Below are 14,383 nucleotides of genomic sequence, written 5' to 3' on the forward strand. Positions count from 1 at the left end.
AAAATGACTAATGCACGCAGCATGGGGAACAAACGGGGAAGATTACAAAAGCCTTGCAATTATCACATAGTTACAATCTCACTGGGAAGATGGAAACATGGTGGAATAACTCCTGTGACCAGAGTACTATGATGAATAGATACACATGATGAACAGATACACACTCCTCAGGAAGGGCAAGTTAGAAAGGGAGGTAGGGAGGGAAGCTGAACTTTATGTAGTAATAAATCAGTAGACAGTTGAGAGTCATGGGTCATGATTAGCAGATAGAATAACATGGCAATGCTGCAGTGAGTGTCTGCTGTGTAAGCTAGAAGTGGGAGTAAACATTTGAGGCTTTCATCAGGCAAACAGAAGTACCATGTCCACAGGGTCTGAACTTAAAAGCACCCTGAGAGGACAACACAGTGGAACAAACACAACATAAGAAATATGTGGAGTGTACTGACAACCTTGATGCAGATGATCGAAGAGACGTGTCTAGGCCTGATAATAAACAGAAGAACTGGTCAACAGATGCGAAAGTTAAGGCCAGCTTTGGCTACAGTGATGATGATTTGACAGATGATCCTTAAAGCGGAGTAACAAAATTCAGCAATATTGGATTTTGGAGAGCATGCTATCATCTCTTCAGATATGCGCTTGGAAAAATCCTACAAGATACAGCTCTTGGTATTCAAGGATCATATCCTCCAAGCTCAAGAAACGTTCATCACTATATACAGGAAATTAAAGGCATCAGGAGGCCTGCAATGATGATCAAAGAGCTAAAGTCACACACAAAAAGAAAGCAGATAAGAAGTAGGATAGCTAATGTAGGGAAGTAGAGAGTTGCTGATCAATTGCATAGGAGTAAGCTGGGAAAATCTACTTCATGCTGAATCTCACAAGGAATACGAAGAGCAACAAGGAAAGATTCTACCCGTATAAAAATGGCAAACGCTACAGAAAAAGTGTTCTGTGCTAAATGTGAAGTTCATGGTGGTGGGAAAAAAAAATAAGGCAAACGTACTCAGTGCCTTCTTTATCTCAGTGTTTATTAGGAAGAACAGTCTTCAGGAATCCCAGGTACCTGGGATGAGAAGACGCCTAGAACAAAGATGACTTCATATTAGTGGAGGTTATGGAGCACTAAAACTGGACATAGTTTAGCCTATGGAATCTAATAGGTTGCACACACAAGCTCTGAGAGAGCTGCTTTTTGTCTGTGCAGTACCACTTTTGGTCATCTTTGAAAGACCATGACAACCAGGATGTGTTCCTGCAAACTAAAAGAGAGTAAGTGTCACTCATCTTCAGGAAGGAAGATCTGCTGACAGGCTGGTGAACCTCACCTCCAGTTCTAGGAAGTTAGAAGAGCAAATAACCCTGGAAATCATTTTCAGATTTAAGGATTCCAATACAATCCCTTTTTCTATTATTTTTCATACTGTTTTTCCTGATATGGTGTTCACTTTTTTTTTTCGCATTGACATTTATTCTTCCACTCTCTTCTATTAGTTTCCTCAGTGAAAAGACAGTTGAGTTGCAAAATTCTCTTAAAAAATCACCTTCTTAGTAGTCAAAAGACTCACTGGTTCCAAGTCCACATGTTTACTAGAAAAAGGACAACATTACAGTTACTGAAGATGCTTTTATTTTATGGCAATGAAACAAAAATATTCTAACTTTTAACACTTCCTACATGTTTTAGCAAGTGATGCTTGATTTAGTCCTTGTCCATTGCTGGTAGTCATCTTCTTGAATGATTTTACTAGTCAGAGCAGTCAGAAACATCTTGTTGGCAAAGACTGAGACAATGAAGTCAGTGTCTTCTGTTTTATATATATATATATATATATATATATATATATATATATATAAATATATATATTAATCACTGTCATACTGAATCATATGTCCTATTTACAAACACATCCATACTTGCTTACTCAGCCTTCTACTGTGAAGGCAGTGGTAAAAGGTCTTTGTGCTGCCACTGATATCCCATACAACTCTAGATAACTCTAGACAAGCTTTTGTTCATTTAACATCTTTATATGTTCAAAATCCCCAGTTATACCAGTTTTCAGAATTAAATTGATGTTTTCTCTATTAAAGTAGAGAGCATGTACTCTGGTACTCCTTCCTCACTCCCACCAAGATCTTGATATACTTAATGATCAGTGTAGCGAAGGTTACCATTAATCATCTCATTTCCAGACAGCTTAATAATAAACAGCAGATCCAGCTGTGTATCATCAGTTGACCTATCCACTATCTGTAAGATGTAGTTCTCTGACATTATCCAGAAGTTCTCTTGACTGCTTACATTCCTGTGTTGTCCTGCCAGCACATGTCAGGAAATTTTAAATCTCTCTCATCTGAAGTGGTACCTTGTCATTCAGAGAAAGTTAAATGAGGCTTTGTCCACCTCCTCAGCCTGATCAGGTCAATTACTACAATACTGTGATCCTTTTTGACCTTTAATCCCAACTAACAGCCTCACAGCCACTGTCATCCACTGAACAGCTCCCTACATATTCAATATTTGCATACATGCACTTGAGACGAATACCACTTTTCAGCAATACTAACATCACTCTTATTTCCATAACAGTGCCCTCTGTTTTCCACGTATATACCAAGACCCTTTTAAGATGGGGTCATAAACCCTTTTCACTACCTCAAACAATACTCACCAGGTTTATCAGCCTGTTGGCATACATGCATTCATTGCACTTGAGGATCAAAAGCTTTCAGCTAAAGATCCAAATATGGGATTCAAAAACAGGTCTCATGGTATCAAAAGTCAAATTTCTGGTTAGTTGCACAATTAGTGTTGGAAGATTTTGATTCACAGGATATGCCTATTCCTTTCATTTAAGAAGATCTGTCCTTCAAACATTTTTTCCATTTACCAAGAGTACTGAGAAGTTCCTACAAACAACTGTGCTAACTCATAGAAGTCTCTTCTTTAGAAGACAACCAGTTGCACTGAAGTTGTAAGTAGGAGAGGAAAGAGTGAGACATTTATTCACTCTTTCAAAGTTTTGTCACTTACAAGAAATATGCCATTTTTACATCTGTGCAAGAAACCTGCCAGCAAGTTCTTCTTAGCAAGCATCTTATTACCAGGATACCCGTTGATACCTCATGAAAGCTATTCTGAAAAAACAGCTCTAAATAAATCTTGTCAGTATTCCACACATAATCAAAACAATATATTCCAGGATCAACCAACATTAATCAAAGATATTAAATTAAACAAATAAAACAGCAAATTATTTTGGGTAGAGAATCATATCACAAAGTGACAAACTATACAGAATGAAATTGCAGATCTAAAGAAACACTTGATATCAGCAACTACTCTACTGGGAATCAACCAGATATGACAACAACTGTGACATGTTGATTATCATAACACATAATAAGGATAGAAAAATAACAGTAATGTCTTTGTGAACATTAAAAAAAAGAAGTGCAACTGCCAATAACTTTTTTTTATTATTATTTTTGGATACAAAATTTTCTTGATATCACCCAGGAGAGTATGCAAGGCTTGTTTCATTGTTAGTCCACTGTTCTGTAATAATATGTTTAAGTTCTGTACGTCTGTGAAGCCAGAAAAACAAGTACTATGACTTCAAAAACAGAAATCAAATATAAATGGGAAAAAATGTTTGAAAGTAGAATAAGAAGTTGAAACAGTGCGGTCTGCATCAGTAGCATAAAATTTTCAAGAACTGTGGAACATACTGCAAATTGAATTCAAATCAGTTTTGAAGTACCACACACATGGAACATTCTGACCTGTAAGTGCACAGTCAAGGAAGACTCATGGACCCAGGCCTACTTTTGGTACAAAAAGAACCACAGTCTCCCATGTATTTCTATCTAAGATGCATTCAGTCCAGTTTGGATAGGTCTCAAGCATCCTATAATTACAAATTCTAGTTGTATTGCAGATACAGTATGAATGAAAACTATTACGTGGTTAAATCTTTGGTAACCCTTTCTTCAGTCTCACTGCTCTTTAATAATGTTCTCTAATACCCGTCTGTTTCCCAAAACACAAACTAATGATGATAAATTGTACAGGACATCTCCTTTAGGTTACGAAGGAGATATGACTAAAAGTAATACCCAAGAAACATGCATATCAACAAATACAGTAAAAAGCAAGAATTCATAGTACGTTCTAGCATCCCCAAAGCATTAACACAAACAATACACGTTCTTGTTATTTCCTGCCACTGTGCCAATAGCTTCATTAAATCTTTGTCATAAGCAATCAACATTAATGTATTAAATCTTAAACAATTTTGTACAAAACAGGTTATTTTATACAGAGCCCCTTTAACATAATACCAGAAAGAAGGAGGAAAAGGTCATGGCTGTGGAATGTCTGAAGCATCTGTAAGATCACTGCCTCTTTTTACTATCTGGTTGTTCTTAAGTAGTGCACAAATAATTAGTCACTAGCCACTAGTATATCATCAATTCATGACTAATATATATTCATAAAGTATTTGTAATAGATTAGACCTTTATTTAAAATAATTACTAATGTTAAGTACCAATGGCAATGTTATATTAACAATATTAAAAACAGACTGATTTTTATTCTGCAAACCAACATACTCAAAATGTAAACTGAGTAAAGTTTATCAGTATAAATACTAGCACATTTATCTTGTACGTTTACTTTTAAATGAGGACCTACTGTTAATTGAGAAGAATTATTTAGGTAACACAGGTAGATAAAGAATTATTCCCTGATGAATTACAGAAAAGATTCAGATTGCAAATACTTTCTGCATACCGCATTTGATTGGTTTCATACACAATCCATCAAAATTTAAATACATTCTTAATCAGGAAGAAGATTCACAAAATTAAGATTCTATTTAGGAAACAGACTTAAGTTCATCACTTCACAAGTAAAGTATTTGCCAACTCTGATTCTTTTTCTTGGTTTGAGGGGATAGTGAAATGACAGTACTATGGGAAATCTCACAGTACTTTATATATAATGACCATCTTCACATTTGAAGATAACTATCATCTTAGATTTTTAAAAGGCTATTCTGTCAAGGTCCAATCAATGAGCAAATTTCTTTTCCTTAGGTATCACTTGAAATTGGTACTTGCTTTAGCCAATATAAAGTATATTTTGATTATCCTACTTTACTAGGTGGGAAAAGCTTTGGAAGAACCCCTGCAGACAACAGTTTTAAATAGCTTTATCAGAATACATTTGAATTTCATGTAAATTCTTACAGTTCTGATGTAGAGGACAAAGTTCATTTCTGCAACTCACTGTATGTCATACAACTATTAAATGCATTATAACGGAAACCTTCATCTTTCAAGTCTGGACTGAAGCTTTTAATCTCTTCTCTTTTGCTACTAATATTTATTCAATTTCTTGTTTGATATTTGATTGGTTTTTTTCCCATTTTAGTCTCCAAAGCATGTCCTCATGCTAGCTCCACTTAACACTGTTAAGACGACTGTAATAAACTGATTCCATGAAATTCCTATTGCTCTAAAATTAGAAAACATTCACAAAACAATTTTAATCTACTTCTTTGATAAACCAAGTCAGTATCCTTCCAATTTCCCAATGCCACTTATAACTGCGTTGAAAATGAAATACTGAATTGCACTTCATCACAGGTCTGTGTCTTTCTTCCAACTAAATGTGTCCTACATTATTTTTTCCTACAAATATAATAATTCTCCTTTTTCATAATGAAGAATATTTATATATTAGTCTATTTCACTTAAATAATATACTCCCAGACTAATGACACTACTCACTAAGTACTATGTGGTACACGTCATCATTAAACCAATCATTGCTTAAGTAGAAAAAGATAGATCACTTCAGTTTGAGTTAAATTTTAAGAATAGTTTCACATAAGCATGTAAGCATCTCTTAAAATACACACATCCCTTTTCTGGAAGAATGGGGTCACAGACTGGATCCAATTGTCTTCAGTTCTTTTATGCCAAAAAGGAGAATCTTAGAGGAGTAAGAAAAGCTAGTGGGAGAGGAAGATTATAGTGAATTCTTCAAGTCAATAAAGACCAGCCATCTCTTCATCCTTAAGAAGGCAATCAAACAGCTTACTGAAAGCTACATCATACAGATTCCTGTAGAAAACACTGTACTCAAAGAACCATACACAAGCTTTTAAAATCAAATAGAAAAACCAAACCAAAGCAAAAATATTCTGGTAAGTTCAGCTACATGAAAATTAGTGCAACTTGCAAATCCACAGTTCCATATTTTACCTGTCATAAACAATAGTACCTGCATCAAGATTTTATTCTTTAAACTACTAACCAGCCAGTTGAGTGACTTACTCGGACTGTCATAGATAATTAACTTTTAATGATACCTACAAGTCCTCAAACTTCTGAGAAATTTCTGAAAACTGATGTTTCAGCTATGAATAGAATTATATAAGTTAATATAGATTTAAAATTAACTAAATATAAACATATAAATACAAATGAAAACATATTTAGATCAGGTGAAATCTTGTATTACATAAAGCCCTGTAATTACCTTCAGCAATTGCATGAAATGCAGAAATTTCAACTTATAGTTTGCACAATTAAAAAAACGTGAACTGCAATTCCATGAGTCAGACAGCTGTGGGATTGAAGTGTCACATTAATTTTAATCTGGCAATGACTAGTAGATAGAAAGATAATTTATATGGTATGTAAAGATCTTAAAGTTGGTCAATCAATCTTACCCCAGCAGAATTTTAGCATGAACCTCTTTGTTAGTCCTTGAGATTTCTCTCAAAGAGGTAATTTCTGCATCAAACCAAAATCCTCTTTCTTCTGGAGTCTCAACATTGTAGTTAACCATCACCACATCACCCACTTTCAATTCACTCCACTTCAGAATTGTTCTTGCTCGGGGTCGAAGATTATTGATGTCCATTTCTACTATGCCACTCTCTGGGTACCTTCAAAAGTGAAACCAAGAACAGCAGTGATTACTCCTCCTGTACCAGTAAGTCACAAGTTTTTTAATTTAACTCTGCCTTCATGCACTCATTATATTTCCACTATAGCATCATATTTAGGACAGACCTTTTAAGAAGTCTAACCCTACCAACACAGCTTATCAAATTCATGTGATGGATATAGCTCAAATACACATTCCATGAACATATGTTTAAAAAAATTGTTACCTACAAAATCTATTAGAGAATAAAATATAGTAAAGCTAAAATCTCTAGAACAGAAAACATTTATCTCTTAACTACAAAAAGAAAAATCTAGTAAAGTAAATGGGAGATCATTTCTTTTGACATCTTGAAAAGATGCAGTGAGGAATCCAATGCTTTAAGCAAAGGAAGTAAAGATAAATGGTCTCTAAATCATAGCTAAGAAATTTTGACCGATTTGTTATTTTTCAGTTAAGATTTTTTTTTTTAAGGCAGATTTTTACACGATATTATTTGCAAGTTATTAGATTTTACGAGTGATGTCACAGTAAGACAAGAAGACAAGCAATCAGTACAAAAACAAAATCAAACAATTATGAATAACATCTGAAGAGCTCCCATTTCATCCCAACTGAAAATCATTTAGTAGAGTTAAAAGTGATATGCAACAGCAATACAGCTAAAATAAAAAATACTGAAGAAAAAACCCACAAACTTTCTAAGATCTGAGATGTTAACTTTTCAGTCTAATGATATTGCCCTTCACAATTGTGCGGTAATTCTTCAACACCAGCAGTACTTGTAGGATTTTCACATATGCCATTAATACAGCACAATAAAGACTTTGTGAAAATACTGCTAGCAGAAAGTTGATGGCCTGCTACAAAAAAAAAGTGCTCGACTAAAATGATGAAGTTGTTTAGTGATACTGCACGTAAGGTAAAAAAATCCTCCATCATTAAATGAGTAACAGATGACATCACAGCAGACATTTCATACAATATGCCTATAGGCATTAGACCTACTTTTAAGCATTCTTTTTTTCCTAGCAAAAATTACAAAGAACAATAACTCTTAAATTTCCAGCATGTAATTATAATTATTTTAGAAACAGTACCCTTGCTATACAGTTTGATATGACTTCGTAAGCTACCCTGCTAAACTACAAAGACAAAATTTCACTCTTGCTAATTAAAGTACGGTATCTATTACTTTCAGCATGCCTATCTATAGTGAACTGGACCACCTCAAAGCCTTGAAAAATTGCACACTGTGACTTGATACATTTCTATACAAACTAAACAGATTTGTCACTAACGGCATAAGGCTTTAGTAAACTACAGTCTGAAGGCTGTCCTCTCATAACTAACTGGATGAAATCCAGGTGATACAACTGGCTACATAATTATCATAGAATCATAGAATGGGTTGGGTTGAAAAGGACTACAATGATCTTCTAGTTTCAATTCCCTGCTGTGTGCAGGGTCACCAACCACTAGACCAGGCTGCCCAGAGCAACATCTGGCCTGGCCTTGAATGCCTCCAGGGATGGGGCATCCACAGCCTCCTTGGGCAACCTGTTCCAGTGCCTCACCACCCTCTGTGGGAAGAACCTCCCTCCTAGTACCTAACTTAAACCTCCCCTGTCTCAGTTTAAAACCATTCCCCCTTGTTTTATCACTATCCACCCTCATAAACAGTCAATCTCCCTCCTGTTTATACATTTCCTTTAAATACTAGAAGGCCAAAGCGAGGCCAATTGTCTAAGTTTATTTTTGTTTGTTCAACATTTTCTTCTAAATTTAACCGGTCTGCTACAACAAAGGTGCCAGAGAGAAAGCTTGGATGGGGGAGAAGTGCCAAAGACCACCTAGTACTCCATCTGCACACCCTTCTCTGTCCTTTATTATGCAGATATCTTAAGTGTGGCTTAAATTTGGAAGATTTCAGTGTTGTTTTTTTTTTTTTTAAGAGACATCAAACAATTTAATACTGGCTGTACTTTTAGATGAACTAATGGACAAATTAAAAAAAACAACATAACTGTTCTTTACTACTTACACAAGTTAAATTGTAAGTGTGCTTCCCAACACTTTCAGTACCTAATCTTTCAGTTCCTAATTATCAAAACCTGCATAATGGAAATTATATCATGCAGAGGCAGGTGCTTGAGATAGAGTCACTATGAAAGTAACAGTCTCAACATGATCCAACTTTTCAAATTTGCAATACTTTGGCTTCAGTCTGAGGGTACTGCAAAGCCATTGTTGGTACACACTTTTGTGCTGCAGCTGTCCCTTAGAAGAACTATTCTACAACTGTACAATGCTCATATTGCAGTACTGTAATATCCACCAAAAAAAAAGGCAAGAAACTCACCCACAGCAATACAAAAAGCAACGATGAGGTAATGTCTATTTTACTGAAGGACCTACATAATGGCAAGGCATTATAGAAGAACAGGCAGCTGAAATCTTAGGACAGCTAAGCTTGAGCTACTGGTGCATTCTAATCATCTTATAACAAACCCTTCCTAAAGTTTGAAGATGACTGCAAATAAATGAAGAAATGATGTACCTGAACTGATAAATGAAAACAGATCTTAAACATCAGAAAAATAAAGAATTATAAATTAGACAATGCTTATGGACACAGAAATAAGCAAGAAGTATCCATGAGATATAAAAATGTTATAGGAATAACGTTAAAAAATTCCAATGTCACCACCCAAAAAATAATCAAAGAAATGCAACTCACAACAACATGCATTCATAGGAATTTTGATATGAAAAAAAATCTGTTCTCTTCTAAAATAAAGACTTTTTGGTGTCCAAACACCAGAACAGTCTCTGGACAAATAACTATTATTTAATCATCAAAAATTATTTTGTGCCAAACTCTGCTTCGTGTCATCTTTGTACCCAAGAAAACTCAAAACAAAATGCTTCCTACTGTTTGTCTGAGAGCTTCAAAGATTTTCATTGTTAATTACTCCAACTCTGCTCTTGGAAGTATACAGATAAAGAGCCCAAATAAAGAAGACTGCTAACCATCATTAATAAAATAAGATACAGAAGATACAATCTAGCGCCCCTATTTACTGACAGGAACCTACTGCTTTTCAAAGCAAGTAAAAGAGTCTTCACTGAGGGAATTTTTTACTCATTTTTTACTCACTAGCTGGGCGGAACCTTAAGCTTACAAATCTTCCTTCTGAAGGACAGTTTATAAACAGGTAAGATTTTTCCTTGTTAGATTCTCTTTTCCTTGTTAGATACTCTTCTCCATCGGGTTCCACACAAAGAATGTTTTGCTGCTGTGTCTCTGCACACCAAAAGGCAATGACAAAGCAGCCTTTGGTAAATCCTAACAGATATCTAACATTTGTCCATCATTCATATCCCAAACTAAACAGGTGAAACAGCACTCTGAGTTCAGTTCAAGATCACACATGCAAATATATTAAGCACAGCAACACTACTCCTCATTATTCTGAGTAATAAACAACGAGTACTTTCACAATAGCTTTGGAACCTCAATGTATCAAATGCCACAGTTTACTTCAGTAGGAAAAAAAGAAATCACACCCAACATTAGAAAGTGCCATTCACTCCATGCTCACTTTCTAGAAGTTGAGGATGTTAGTTGCATAAGATACATTAAGTTGAAACTTAATCTTTAGCAAAAGTATTTTCTCACTTGCTGCATTACCTATAAAATCCTGTGATAACCCTCAATTAAAAACAGAAGCAGCTTCACAGCTATGTTCTAATTAAACTAGTTTAAGTTTGTTGAAGTTTTAATGATCATCTGACACAATTCAATCTTTAAACATTACAGACATTTCTTGTCTTTCCATTTTTTCACTACAATCAGCACCTAATATTTGAAAAAGCAAACACAGTAGCAGTAAGTATTATCCTAACACTGATGTTATAGTGAGTACAGCTCACTGGAAGTCTCATATTCACTGCCAAGGCACATTCCCGCGTAATTTAATTTCCCTTTAATTTAGTTTTCCTGGTAATATTTCTAACTAGATAGTAATATCAGCATAAAAAGGCTTTCCTCTGATTTACTTCATTACCAATGAAGTAAAAATTCAGGTATTTCTTGGTATCCACTCATTCCTAAGGCATTCAAATACTGAGAAACATGAGTTTCACATGAGAACATAAACAAGACTTTTCAATTCACTGAGAACTTTCAATGTATCCTTCAAGTCTCTCCCCAAGTGTCGCTAGAAACTGGAAAGATAAAATTACTGAAACAAAGCAAAAAATACCAAAGACTTCCCTACCCTTTCTCCAAACTAGTATGATAAGCAATGTTAGTGGAAAAATGAAATTTCCAGAAATTGCTGTTTTCCAAAATCAACAGAATGAACACTAAGAGCGTTTGAGAAATACACTGCGTGCAAGGGGAGGTACTTTGACATTCCTCCATAGAAAACAAAATAATTCTACTTGCAGCATGAGCATTAACTCTGCTGAAAGTAGCTACCTCTCAAAGCAGTGCTTCTCTACCTTACTCTGCCATTCCGTGCAGCTAAACTCATTTGAAAAGATAAACAGTATATATTTAGTCTTCTAAATATATCAGGAAGCAAGAACATTTTACAGCCATACAATCACTACATTCAACAACACTGAACTATCAGGCACTGTATACCTGGAAAATGATGTTAAGAGGAAGAAGTGGCCACCTATTCTGAAAAAAACAAAACCCTTAATGCTTGAAGAGTGTCTTTTTGTCTCCAAAACTCAATTTATCAACAAGTTGTAGTATGATAACTGTCATCTATTAAATCCCAGACTATTACATTTTCAGGCGAAGCGTGCAAATAAATATTTTGAAAATAAAGCTATTATGTCTCAACTTCAAACCATTTGTTGAGAAAGTAGTAGCAAGTTTAGACTACTACTCTACTGTCTCTTCAGCTAAGAAGGCACTTTAAAGGAGAAAGCGTTGTAGTTTTTATTTCCCTGAAAAGGTTCTTAAAACAAGAAATGATGTGGCTCTTTACCTTCTAACTTTCTCAAAACATTCTGTGCTCTCCAACAGCCTGAAGTTATAACTTTGAGAATTCAAGATTAAGCTACCCATTACAAAGTTTACAAGAATCTCAATCTGTCTGGGACAAGGCATACAGAATGACTAAAATTCCTTTTGACTTTTAACTACACCACAATGAAATTTTGTTTTTCTTAATATACTTAAGCATGCATACATACTCTTGAAGAGCATGTAGAATTGTGCATAAATGTGTTATTTTAAACCGGTTAACAATAGGCTGGACTACACACAAAGAAACTTGCCTATTTCAGGCAAGTTAGTATGGATAACGTGTGCAGCAAGACAGTGCATTTTGGAGTGCTAGCCTTTCACAGTCTTTCAGGCACAATGCTTTTTTTTTTTTTTTTTTAAATTGTCTCCTCTCCTAAAAAAGAGGATCAGTAAAACCTTTAAACTTCTACAGGAACTGTTACTCCCTATATAGCACTCTGGGACAGCTACTCTTACTGTCTGCAATCCTGATTAGTCTTGAATACACAGGGCACATAATAAAAGGATTAAAGAAAGCAGTAATCTGGTTGACAATACCTATATCACCTTTTCTCCCTGTACTTATAGACTGCTCAAAGATTTTACAACAAGAAAATATTTATTCATTTTATCCCTTCATTATTTTACTTAGGCAGGTTGAGACCTAGGGAACTAGCAAACATTTTAAAGAAATTATTTCCAGCAGGATTACTCCCTATCCTTTTCCTTCTAAACTACTTTTTCATTATACATCATTTTCCATCTGTCCAAATTGAAGTTTGTTGCCTAAGTTTGTATTTTTACATCCACTTCAGCCAACATGACATACCTATGCTCCTAACATGACTCAAACACTTCAAAAGCAAAGAATCTTAGAACAGTAAGGCAATCTCACAAATGCTTCTCAGACGGAAGCAAAACAAAAATTAGAACTTGAATACTGACTTGGTAGGTCAAGGCATTTTATAGTATTAAACAAACCTTCCCATTTAAAATGGAAGCTACAATTGACAAACTGATACAATTGTATTAGCTAAATTTCCATTTCGAAACACAGGAGCCCAACTCTGTCCCAGATCAAAGAGATTAGTCCCTTTTTATTACAGGCTACCACACACACACTCATATTTCCTTGGTCACCATTTATGATCTACGAACCTAAAATTACTGTGGTATTTTTCACAGTTCACTTCATTTTTATGACATTTTACATAGCTTGTGGAAAACTAAATGACTAATGAGAGTTAAGCTCTGAGTGATGCTTACTTACAGGTATGGTAATAGCACGTTCCTATGTGCCTTTACCATCAAGCAGGCTGTAATCAATTCAGGAGTAATGAATGTCTTTTCCTGAAGTGGTTTTAAGAAGCAATTGAGTTTATTCTTGAAGACTACAGGTCCCAATTAGTAATAATATTTCGTAACAGCATGTAGTACATAAACACAACCTGTTTATTTAGTTGGAATAGCATCTTCTGAACAGGACAGAAATTGTAAGAAGAGAGGTCTCACTAGAACCTGAGGAATACGATGTTCTTAATTGTTCACGTTGAAAAATAAAATAAACTACACACCAGAATTTCTGTTTCATAGAAACACATTGCTCAGGTTCACTCTGTAAACTGCACAGCCAAAAAGCACCTCTTTAACAGACATCAATCTACATATTCTCTTCTTCCTGGTCCACCCTGGCCTTATTTTAAGTTCAAGGAAAATGTGTGAAGGCAGCAAAAGCCAAAACTACACCGCTGAACTCTCTGCAGGGAACTGCAGGGGTCAGCACAACCAGAATGCAAGCAAGGGCGCCACCCTAGCAAAACCACATTCATGGTGATGGCTGTTTTACTGGGCTACATGCAACAAAGTAAATCAGTTCAAAGTTCACAGTATTGTCTGCACAAGCAGCTCAACCTTAAAATCCTCAACAGCGTAAAGGCTCCAGGATGGATAAACAAACATGGATTCAGAAAACGTACACCTCACAGTAACCAACAGATTAACTGCCTACGCAACTGCTTATATGCAATAGTCAGTAGCTCTCCACATCCAGTTTACACAGAGTGGGTTTCTAAGTTTTGTTACACAAGAAATTACTGTAGGATCACATCCAAAGCAGTATAGTTGTAGTATCATGTAGTATCCACTACTCATAAACATCCTACTCTACAGATTTTCCAAATGCAGGCATTCTTCAGCAATGTCAGACTTCAAAGTATATTGCAACTTTAACCCCGCCTTAGCAGTCTTGCAGCAGATTTTCAAATTGCCATCATCCAACCATGACAATTGGGAATTGCTGTACCACTCGATTTTTCAGCTAGTGGCATAAATATCTACAGGTCCTAAAATAAATCTTGCAGAATTAAAATTTTTTTTAA

At 35.2% G+C, this 14,383-nt stretch overlaps 1 protein-coding gene across 1 annotated transcript in view; it reads right to left on the bottom strand.

The window, feature by feature from the left end:
• UHRF2 (ubiquitin like with PHD and ring finger domains 2) overlaps positions 1-14,383 on the bottom strand; it is a 77,167-nt gene that overhangs the window by 35,605 nt on the left and 27,179 nt on the right. Inside the window, exon 4 of the mRNA XM_031606167.2 lies at positions 6,756-6,974. Within this exon, the coding sequence (XP_031462027.1) occupies positions 6,756-6,974 (219 nt within the window). The remainder of the gene's footprint in view (positions 1-6,755; positions 6,975-14,383) is intronic.

The sequence above is a fragment of the Phasianus colchicus genome, chromosome Z, assembly GCF_987193195.1.
Source record: "Phasianus colchicus chromosome Z, bPhaCol1.hap1.1, whole genome shotgun sequence".
In the NCBI taxonomy this organism is placed as follows: Eukaryota; Metazoa; Chordata; class Aves; order Galliformes; family Phasianidae; genus Phasianus; species Phasianus colchicus.